Source organism: Chlorocebus sabaeus, chromosome 10, assembly GCF_047675955.1.
Source record: "Chlorocebus sabaeus isolate Y175 chromosome 10, mChlSab1.0.hap1, whole genome shotgun sequence".
Taxonomy (NCBI): Eukaryota; Metazoa; Chordata; class Mammalia; order Primates; family Cercopithecidae; genus Chlorocebus; species Chlorocebus sabaeus.
In genome coordinates, this window is record NC_132913.1 from 53536011 (window position 1) to 53548376 (window position 12366).

At 33.1% G+C, this 12366-nt stretch overlaps 1 protein-coding gene across 3 annotated transcripts in view; it reads right to left on the reverse strand.

Moving 5' to 3' along the window:
* Window positions 1–453: 453 nt before the first annotated feature.
* The window catches only part of SCN9A (sodium voltage-gated channel alpha subunit 9), a 191383-nt gene continuing 179470 nt past the window's right edge, over window positions 454–12366 (reverse strand). For all 3 annotated transcript variants that reach the window (XM_007965235.3, XM_007965236.3, XM_073019778.1), the window contains 3 exons: window positions 8882–8986; window positions 8476–8746; window positions 454–5116 (listed from right to left, as the gene is read on the reverse strand). In XM_007965235.3, the coding sequence (XP_007963426.1) occupies window positions 3924–5116; window positions 8476–8746; window positions 8882–8986 (1569 nt within the window). In that variant the 3' untranslated portion in view covers window positions 454–3923. The remainder of the gene's footprint in view (window positions 5117–8475; window positions 8747–8881; window positions 8987–12366) is intronic.

A 12366-nucleotide genomic window follows, 5' to 3' on the forward strand; every position in this document is an offset into this window, starting at 1 on the left:
TCAAGAATTTATATTAGTAGTAATAGTAGTTAGTATGGCAACCAATTTGCTACTAAAAATGTAAGAGCACAGGCTACCTCTGTGTCATACAGGAACAATGCAGTTTCCACGAACCAAAGCTCTTAGCCATTATGTATGCTATACCACCTCTTAATGCTATTACACAAAAATGTATACATCACTGCATGGCTAGATGTTTGCATATTTTTGCTTCCTGTCTAATTTTCTCCCTTGCACAAACCTTGATGTAGATTTCAAGAAATTGCTTTGGAATTCTAGATTCTTTATCCTTGTCTTTGCTTCCCGGGAACACTTCTTATGGAGGATGTTTAAAGCTGTCCTTCTTTCAATGAAAAGGAAAAAGCTGTCAGTTGCTGCAACTTATTTAGATATGCACTGACTTTACCCACCTATGGTTAATCTCGCTGAAACAGAAAATACGTGTAAACATAATTTTATTTTGTATAACTTTTATTCTTAGATTATATTACAATGTGTCAGTCTCAAGTATTACTACAATATAATTTATGACAAACTCAAACATTTTGAGCATTCATAGATCTATGAAATTTGTAAAGAATCCTATGTAAACAGCGTTATTATATTCATGGCTATTTATTTATTTTCATGAAGCAATTCTTGATTGTTTTCCTCAGGAAGGTAATAACATAATAAACCACAGATATTTTTTAAAAACTGGTGGCCTTTATACATAGGTCCTAAACCCAGGCCAATTCCCTGGCCATCCTAATTTAGTTGGCCCTTCTCTCAGTACTTCTATTAACATTTCTCTGAAATAGCTATTTAGAACTGCTTTATTTATGTATGCATTGTATTTTCACTCTTTTTAATAAAGCTATCAAAATTCTATAAAATCATGCTAAATATTTGTGATGTTCAACAATCAGCATTTAAAAACAGCTCACAAGTCACCCAAATCTTTTGCAAACCAAGTAACTATCAAAATGCTAAAATTAGATTCTCTAATTTTCATTTGAAAGATTTGTGTTCAAACCTGTCTGGGGCATGGTGGCTCATGCCTGTAATCCAGCATGTTGGCAGGTCATGGCTGTAGGACCACTTGAAGCCAGGAGTTTGAGTCTAGCCTGGGGCAACATAACAAGACCCCTTATCTACAAAAATTTAAATATTAGCCGGGCATGGTGGCATGCACCTGCAGTCCTAGCTACTTGGGAGGCTGAGGCAAGAGGGTTGCTTGAGCCCAGAGTTGAGGCTGCAGAGAGCTATGATCATGCCACTGCACTCTAGCCTGGGTGACAGAGAGAGACCTGGTCAGTTAAAAAAAATTTTTAGAAAACCTGTTTGCTTCCATTTTATTCTAAATTAAATTCTTCAGTGTAACTGCCATTCTGTATTGTTGGGTGTAATAAGTTCAGTGATTATAAAATTTAAATATTAATATGACATTGCCTTCTGAAGGGTGATACAATCAGTACAAACAGTAATCCACATGGAAAGAGAAGTCTAATTTTACTTCAAGGTTATACTTAATAGGCTCTTTCTTCCAAATATTGTTTTTAATTGATAAAAAGTCACAAGTAGACATTTCTGAAACAAACATAAATATATATAAAACTTAACCATGTTATTTTTTAAAAAATCATAGTTCATGAAATAGGAAAAAGAACAACTTTATATATATTTTTGAAAAGCTAAGAAGAAATTGTGTTAACGAACCAGTTGCCCATATTTTTTATTTTACATAAAAACAAGGCAATGTAAAAACATTAATAGAAAATTACACACAAACCTGTCAAACATCTTTTCATACTATATTATATAAGTATTCATAATGCAGTTAACTTGTGAGTTTGAAATAATGATAGATTGAATTCAAATTTAAGGTGATGTTAAATTCTTAATTGAATGTATTAAAAAATTTGATGAATGTAATATATTTTGTGTAGGTGCCTACTTAAATTATCAAAACCTATTTCCAACAGGCTTGGCAGGTATGGGATGCAATGATCTATATAGTCTCGGAAAACACTGCATGCTGTCTTTCATATTAAATTAAAAAGTGGTTCAAATAACCTAAGATGAATGAACCTAAGATGGTATAAAGAATCTTTAGCCCTAGATATAGTTTTATACGTACATTTGAACAAATGTCTCAAAGTCATAACGGATGTTGTAAAATACATCACAATTTAAAAACATTCTAGACTTCCTGTCTCATTCTTTAACCATAACTGTTTGTTTCTATAAGTACATTTAAATCCTTTCTTTTTCAATTTTCAGAACAACAAAAATATGTACTTTAAACATTTATTATATAAATGTAATTTAATATTTTTTAAATATGAAAAGCAAATTAGTGAAAGATGTTTTATATATTCGCTTCAAAACCTCCCACAAAAATCTTCTAAATAAAACTATGTTCTATCTATGTAGCTCAACTTTTGCCTGTGCATGAATGACTTTATAGAAGAAAGATCTCATATTCCTGAAATAAACTCATGAGAAAAAGCATTACGGTTATTTCTTTTCAAAGTACTATTAATAGGTGTTTTCAAAAAACTAGATGTATACAGCTAATGCAAAATGAATATGTGCTTGATAAATTAGAAGCCCATGGTACTGTGTTGATTGAGGCAAAATATATTTCATATAATAGAATTTTAAGGAGAAGGTGACATCTTCCTCATTGTATACATTGAAGTATGTAGGTCCAAAAGATTACTTCCATAATTTAGGAAAGTAACTTGGTGGCAAGAGAGCAAGTTGGCAAGAATCCCTATTTCAATGCTTTTTTATTCATACTAAACATATATCTGTGTTGAAAGTCTGTCATATTATATGACTTGAAAGCTTGCCAAACACAGGATTGTATACAAGTGATGCAATAAATACTGTGCCAAGGTTATTATCTGCTCAAACATATACCATGGTCAAACAACTAACTGCATATCAGGAAGGATTTCATCAACTTTGCTTACAGCTAAAGGATGACTAAACAATACCGTATGAGAAAGCAGGAAAATTTGACAAAAGTTTAAGAGACTATTATCTGTATTTTGGGCAGCACAGCCCAATGTTAGGCTATATAAGTAATAGCAAATAGAACTTCCGTCAATTACTTTTTTTCTCAGTTATCTTTATTTTTTGAGGAGTGTAATATGTACTTAGAATAATTTCTCAAGTTCTGTGGTTATTCTATGAACAAAGAGGGATATGAAAGAAGAAAGGCTATGAAACACAATACTCTAAAGGTAAGTATTATCCTTGTTGGCATGTGAGTCAAGATGAATGAAAAGCATTTGTAGAAACGAATAGCCTACATATATTTTTAATCCCATGGCATTTTATAGGCACATATAAATTGGTTCTAATGCAATGTAGAATAAATTTAAGCACCTCAATATATAGAATAACCTCTGTACATTGCTAAAAAGTCAAGCTCCCTAATAATGCATTTTAACTAAACATTCATTACTAATGTTCATTACTTCTATCAAGCATCTCATTGCAAAGCCAAGGCAAAATACTTTTGTTGATTTTCAAATAATAGATAAATAATAGATTTTTCTGTGTGTGTGTGTGTGTTGTTTATTTACATGGGAAATATGAATAATTACAATCCTGTGAAAAGATGACAAGGCAGATGTAAAAGTTTTCTATGTGGTCTTCTGATTTATTAAAAGCCAAAAAACTGAATCACTTTTGTTTACTATAATCAACAATTCCTACAGAGTTCTCTTATGATTCTTACAGAATCATCAGTGCAAAAATAACCATCTGCTAACGCTGCCCACCTTTCTTAGGAAATCAGGGTTAGTGACTGCACTGCCTTTGAGAATATTTTGATAAAAAGGATTTTGGCATAGACCTCCTCAAAAGAGTTTTATTAACACAAATAAATCACTTTCACAGGCTGTAAACAATATATCAAAAATGAAGTTCTATTTTTTGCTTTCCTTGCTGTCTTTCCCTTTGTCTTCCTTTTCTGTTCTGTCTTGTTCATATTTCTCTTTGTCTGGCTTTGTTACACTATCATATGAAGGTGGAGAGGTGGTGGATGAAGTGGCATCTGTTTTTTCTGGACTTGAGTTCTCATTAACGTTATCAAAAACCATATCTTTTTTATTGAGTAAATCATCATCTCTGTCTCCATCTTTTATGTATATACTTGATATATTTTTGACATTTTGCCTTAAGCGGTAACGTCTATAAGCACGTTGAATGACAGTAGCAGACACATCCTCTTGTTTCCGTTTCAGTGTGGTTGTGATGGGTTCATAGGAAACTTTGGAAGGATTTGCAGACATGAACCTTTCTTCCATCTGTGAACGAAGAGAATCCATCTCCCCACTCTCACCCAAAACACGCTTTGTAAAAGCAAATAAGATGTCAAGACAATGGATCCGGTCACCACTGACCATGGGCAGATCCATGGCAATGAGTTGGACTTTGTTGGGTTTTGCTATGAGAAGAGGAGGATCCAGGGCAGCTGCAAAATCAGAGAGCTTGTTATATTCTATAAACTGAGTTGCATCTGGATCAAACTTCTCCCAAACTTCATAGAACATCTCAAAGTCATCCTCACTCAGAGGTTCAGTACTTTCTTCAGTGGCAACACTAAAATTCTCCAGTATGACTGCAATGTACATGTTCACCACAACCAGGAAGGAAATGATGATATAACTAACAAAGTAGAATATTCCAACAGATGGGTTACCACAGTCTCCTTCAACTGAACTTCCAGGATGAACTTTTTTTGGATCACAGTCAGGTGGCTTACTGTTAAGAATAGGCGCTAGCAATCCATCCCAGCCAGCAGAGGTTGTAATTTGGAACAGGCAAATCATACTGTTGCCAAAGGTCTCAAAATTGAACATGTCATTAATTCCATCTTCCTTTTTAACATAGGCAAAGTTGGACATCCCAAAGATGGCGTAGATGAACATGACCAGGAAAAGCAAGAGGCCGATGTTAAACAATGCAGGAAGGGACATCATCAAAGCAAAGAGCAGCGTGCGGATCCCCTTTGCTCCTTTGACTAGACGTAAGATTCGCCCAATCCTGGCAAGACGGATCACTCGGAACAGGGTAGGGGACACAAAATATGTTTCAATCAAATCAGCTAGAAACATACCTACGTGTGGAGGAAAATAATAGAAATAAAATATCTAAATATCTATGCTACATAAAATGATGACTCTAAACAGTTTTATCTGTCAACTCGTTTCTTATGAATTCAAGACAGTTATTTTATACTGAATGCAATTACTTAAAAAAGGATTAAGCAATTCCAAAGAAAAATGACTGACATTACCATTCGGACATTTTCTCCTTTTTACTAAGTTCATGGGCCATTTTCTTCCTCCATAATAGTGTTTTAAATTTTAAGAATAATACCTACTCACATAGAAAATTCAACCAATACCATTAAATGCTAAAAGAAAATATAAACCACCTGAAATGTCAACAGCAATAACTATTATCAATATTTTTTTGAGTATCACTTCAGACATTTTTCTGTGCAAGCATATGTACACACACAAACAAATGTATTCATGTTATATAAGCTTTTTTTGTAGCCTATTTTTTATTTATTTTTCAAGACAGGGTCTCGCTCTATCACCAAAGTTGGAGTGCAGTGGCGTGATCTTGGCTCACTGCAATCTCCGCATCCCAAGATCAAGTGATTCTCCAGCCTCAGCCTCCAGAGTAGCTGGGACTGCAGGCATGCGCCACCACACCTGATTAATTTTTATATTTTTGGTAGGGACGGGTTTCACCATGTTGGCCAGGCTGGTCTCAAACTTCTGACTTCCAATGATTTCACCCACCTCGGCCTCCCAATGTGCTGGGATTATAGGCGTGAGCCATGGTTCCCAGCCTGTAACCTATTTTAATTTCTTTATGTGTCATGGAGATAGTTTCATAAAAATGACAACAAAATAATTTATTATAGTGGTATAATGTTCTCTTAAAATAACCACAGATTGAAGACTAGCACTTATACTGTTTCCATTTTTGTTACTGAAATGAATATCTAAATAGGTATGTTCTCCTAATTGCATGAGTACATTTTAATAATATATTAACAGAACTTGTTTCAACAGCATATATATAGTTATATAAATACACACATACTATGTATACACGCATACCATATATATATATACACATGCTATATATATACATAATATGTACTATATATAGTATGTGTGTGTATATATAAATACACTATATATAGCTGAACCTATCTCCAGAAAGCCTGTACTAATTAACATTTCTAATGGCAGTATATGAATGTGCTCATACCTTACACGTTCACCAGTATTGAGTACTACCATTCTTCTTTATAATTTTTTACCAAAAAATGGTCATGACATTTGAAAACATCTACTATTGTAATTTATTTGCATTTTTTTGTGAAAATAATCCACAATTTGTCTTGTATTTTGTCATTTTGTATCCTTATTGGTTGTTTTTAACTTCTGTTTTTGGCTTAGTTGGTATTTGCCCATGTGTCTATTGGGATTTTTACTATATTCTTATTAATTTATAAGAACAATTTTCTATTTAAAGTATTGATCCTTTCTCAGCCTTAACTGTTACATAAACAGTTCCCCTATTTTTTGTCTTTCAACCTTTTATTTATGATGATTTTTTCCTCAAAGAATATTTTGTTTTTTTGTGCAGTCATTTCTTCTTCATTTTTTTTTTAGCTTTACAAATTTGTGTTATGAATAGAAAGGACTATAAGAGTATATGGTTATATGTCTATTTCCACATATTTCCTACTAGAATCTCTTTTTTTAGCTATAGACTTTGATTCATGTGATCTGTTCACTCAGTAAATTGGTAATTATACATTAAAGTTTAATTTGGACTCTCTCTTCAAACTCATTGAGCTTTTGTATTTGAACAGTTTTACTTAACATCAATATTATAAGTCTTAATATTTTGCAGAATAAGCCACCTCTTATCACCTTAATTTTCTTCCGATGAATTTAGAATCATTTAGACTTACATTGTTATTGTCAATTTATTACCCCCACTGCATAAAAAGGCTCATTGATATTTTCCTTGAACTTGTAGATTAATAAATTAAAAAGTCTTACTTACAATGATAGAAGTTTATCTAAGTACATGATAATCCTTTCAATTATTTCAGCTTTCTTTTATATCCTAAAGTTTTCTTCAGAAGTCTCATATGATAAAGTTATTGTTAGATAATTTACTTTATTTTTATTGCAATTGTGAATCAGATTTTCTATTTTTTTCATGTATAAGATTATTAGTGTTGGCACATGTAATTTAAAATTTGTACCTTTTCAACTCTAATTGAATTTATTTTTAGTTGATTCTCTTTCATTATATGAAAAAGGTCATTCATTATATGAAGAAGTTCTTTCATTATATGAAGAAGGTCATTATATTAAGATAAGGATCATTTGCTCCATTGTTTGGATATATGTACCTCTTTGTTTTCTTATCTAATTGCATTGGCCAACACTATCAAAAACAGGGATGATACAGGGACACTTTTTTTCTCTGACTTAATGGGAATGCTTTCAGAATTATTATTGTTAGTGTGAAATTCTCATCTAAATTTTAATTGATTTTCCTATATCAATTTTGGTATGACTTCTGGTGATAATATCCTTTTCCAAAAATATTGATTTTAAATGCTTATTCTGTTCTGTGGCACTCAGTTTTATGATTCTAAGTTATGCAACCTTTAACCTTTTCAGACTGATAACCTGTTGATTAAGTTTGTAGTAAATAATCTCTATAATCTTTATTAAAAGTTTATAATTCTAAAAAGAAATACAATCCTAAAATTCTTTGCAAGATATGTGAAAATAATGAAAAAAACCCCAACAAGATAGAAAAACAGCCATGATAATGAATATGTAGGAAGTATAAAATCATGTGCTGTTGTTCACAGACATGACCATGGCTGGTTGAGGAATGATTCGCATTTTATACACTTGTGAAGTATTAAGCCTTAAAAAATAAAACTGGCATTTCTAGAGACTTTAACTTCACTTTAAATTCTGGAAGAATTTTCAGAAATTCACAGATATTCTGGCTATTGATATTATCATTAATCAAATGACAAGTCTCACATGTGCTAAAACCAGAAGGGATTTCAGATTCGACATTGGTTTTTCCAAGACACAGCTATATACACAGCTATATATAAACATGGTAACTAGCTTTGCAAAGGTAATATTGGAAACTAAATATCAACAAGTATAATTTCCTTCTAACAGATAGAAATATTTGGCTTTGGGGCCTGTAGCGTAAACCCAGAAACACTGTAGTATGAGAGACACAGATATTTTTATTTTGCTTTTTAGGATTTTTTTCATTCTTTCATTATACTGACTTACTCAAGAATAAATCTGCATTCAAGAATTCAGAATATACTTCCTTGAGCATAAGTGAAGTTTAGCTTTACTCAAAAAATAAAATCTGAATAATAAATATTCTTACCTACAATGGAGATAATCACAACCACAAAATCAAAAATATTCCATCCTATAGTGAAGTAGTAGTATCTGAGGGAGATCAGTTTTAGCACACATTCTCCAGTGAAAAGGATTATAAAAACCACATTTATCCAATATAAAACGTCAGTCATATATGGACTTTGACCCTCCTTTTCTACCATCATGGTTACCATGTTGAGACAGATAAGAACCATGATACTGATATCAAATGCTTGATTTGTCACTAGGTCAAATATACATCCTTGGATTTTGTTCTGCAAAGAAATGAGAATAATATTGAATGCAGAGTAAATTTTTGAAGTAGTATCTAGAAATTAAAGATGTGCATTAAAAATGAATTAGAAATAATTTGAAAATCTATATGCTAAAGATACATAATTTTTTTTTACCCCTGGACGAGGAATTGGCTTTTGTGGCTTCTTGGACCCCAGCTTTTTCATTGCATTATAGTATTTCTTCTGTTCTTCTGTCATAAAGATGTCTTGACCTCCAAGGTAAAGAAACAAAAAAGAAATGTAGTTAAAACCAGAATCATTGTCTAGATCTTTCTACAGATCACTAAGATAGGTTAAAATGTGTTAATATAGAAATAAAATGTATTTTATTGTGTTCATGGTAGCTATACATAAACTATGTCTTAAATAATTATATATGTGCAGAAACGTGGGTCTCCAAACATAGCTAAATGTACATATATAAAATATTTGTATTACATATAACAAAGATTGGCTCAATTTTCTTTTGGTATGCTAATCAGTGTTGTTTTAAACTATGTACCTGTACATTTTTTATCTGCTAGCTGTCTTACCATGAATTTTATTGCTAAGAAAAGTTATAAGAATTAAAGGTAATGAATATCTTCTTTGATGATTTGGCTAATATTCAGAACTTTGATAAAGAATAGGGAGCCAAATCATGAGTGAACTCCCATTCACAATTACTACAAAGAGAATAAAATACCTAGGAATCCAACTTACAAGGGATGTGAAGGACCTCTTCAAGGAGAACTACAAACTACTGCTCAACAAAATAAAAGAGGACACAAACAAATGGAAGAATATTCCATGCTCATGGATAGGAAAAATCAATATCGTGAAAATGGCCATACTGCCCAAGGTAATTTATAGATTCAATGCTATCCTCATCAAGCTCCCATTGACTTTCTTCACAGAATTGGAAAAAACTACTTTAAATTTCATATGGAGCCAACAAAGAGCCTGCATAGCCAAGATAATCCCAAACAAAAATAACCAAGCTGGAGACATCACACTACCTGACTTCAAACTGTGCTAAAAAGCTACAGTAACCAAATCAGCATGGTACGGTACCAAAACAGATATATAGACCAATGGAACAGAACAGAGACCTCAGAAATAGCACCACACATCTACAACCATCTGATCTTGGATAAACCTGACAAAAACGATCAATGGGGATAGGATTCCCTATTTAATAAATGGTGCTGGGAAAACTGGCTAGCCATATGTAGAAAGTTGAAACTGGATCCCTTCCTTACACCTTAAACAAAAATTAACTCAAGATGGATTAAGGACTTAAATGTAAGACCTAAAACCATAAAAACCTTAGAAGAAACCCTAGGCAATGCCATTCAGGGACATAGGCATGGGCAAAGACTTCATGACTAAAACACTAAAAGCAATGGCAACAAAGCCAAAATAGACGAATGGGATCTAATTAAACTAAAGAGCTTCTGCACAGCAAAAGAAACTGTCATCAGAGTGAACAGGCAACCTACTGAATGGGAGAAAATTTTTGCAATCTATCCATCTGACAAAGGGCTAATATCCAGAATCCACAAAGAACTTAAACAAATTTACAAGAAAAATAAAACAAACAAACAACTCCATCAAAAAGTGGGCAAAGGATATGAACAGACACTTCTCAAAAGAAGGCATTTAAGCAGCCAACAGACCTATGAAAAAAATGTTCATCATCACTGGTCGTCAGAGAAAGACAAATCAAAACCACAATGAGATACCATCTCACGCCAATTAGAATGGCGATCACTAAAGTCAGGAAACAACAGATGCTGGAGAGGATGTGGAGAAATAGGAACACTTTTACACTGTTGGTGAGTGTAAATTAGTTCAATAATTGTGGAAGACAGTGTGGCGATCCCTCAAGGATCTAGAATTAGTAATACTATTTGACCCAGCAATCTCATTACTGGATATATACCCAAAGGATTATAAATCATGCTACTATAAAGACACACACACACTTATGTCTATTGCAGCACTATACACAATAGCAAACACTTGGAACCAACCCAAATGTCCATCAATAATAGACTGGATAAAGAAAATGTGGCATATATACACCATGGAATACTATGCAGCCATAAAAAATGATGAGTTCATGTCCTTTGCAGGGACATGAATGAAGCTGGAAACCAACATTCTCAGCAAAATATCACAAGGACGGAAAATCAAACTCTGCATGTTCTCACTCATAAGTGGGAGTTGAACAATGAGAACACAAGGACACAGGAAGGGGAATATCACACACCAGGGCCTGTTGGGGGGTTGGGATCTGTGGGAGGGATTGCGTTAGGAGAAATACCTAATGTAAATGACAAGTTGATGGGTGCAGCAGACCAACATGGTACACGTATACATATGTAACAAACCTGCACATTGTGCACATGTACCCTAGAACTTAAAGTATAACAACAAAAAAGAATAGGGGCTACATACAATAACCAAAATTGTATTAATTTTATATTCATTTTAATATGCCATTATTCCTTTACAGAAAAATGAATATAAACTAAAAAGATAATATACATTTCTATATCTCTGTTTCAAGAAACTCTTTGCCTACCTTTTTAATTCTAAATAAAGGATTTCAACATAAACACTTTATTGGATGTCAACATTATGCTTGATAGATTTCTGGGTACTGAGGAAGTTATCAATTATCAGACCCAAACTGAAGGACTTTCCAATTAATTATGTAAAAGAAAATATAACTTTGAAAATCAACACTAAATAACAAAACATCTAAATGAGGTTTTTGACTGGAAAAGCCTAAATCTCACAAAGAGGGCTAGAAGCTTCGGTTGCTCCCTTCATTCTCTGCTAATTTCTTAAATTATCTGTAAGTTTTACAGATTTATGTATATTCTACATTGATCTATAATTACATCTTTTTTAGTCACAGCATAAATTAGTATAATCCATATAATTAAGAATTTATTTTCAAGGATTTCTAGTTCTGAGATCATCACTTAACTTGCAGGGTACTGGAGTTAAAGATGATCTGGTTATGGTTTCCCTTTGTTCTCTTGGATTTAGTAATATTCAGCTTTCTCTTATTTATTTATTTATTTATTTATTTATTTATTTATTTATTTCGGTTTGCTATTGAATGGGAAGCTTCCCATTATACTGAATTTTCTTATTCATCAAATACCTAATGTTAACCAGACTTCCCTTTCTGCCTTAGAGTGTTTTTGTTGTTGCTGCTGTTTTTGATGGAGTCTTGCTCTGAGGCACAGACTGGAGTGCAGTGCCACCATCTTGGCCCACTGCAACCTCCACCTCCTGGGTTCAAGTGATTCTCATGTCTCAGCCTCCCAAGTAGCTGGGATTACAGGTGCATGCCACCACACCAGGCTAATTTTTGTATTTTTAGTAGAGATAGAGTTTCGCCATGTTGGCTGGTCTGGTTTCCAACTCCTGGCCTCAAGTGATCTGCCTGCCTTTGCCTCCCAAAGTGCTGGGATTACAGGCATAAGCCACCATATTCAGCCACCTTAGACTGTTTTAACTCAGCTTTCCTCTATTTAATATGCAGTCTTTATGTAATTTTCATATTCATCTCACCTACTGGAAAGGCATGAGAGAGAGAG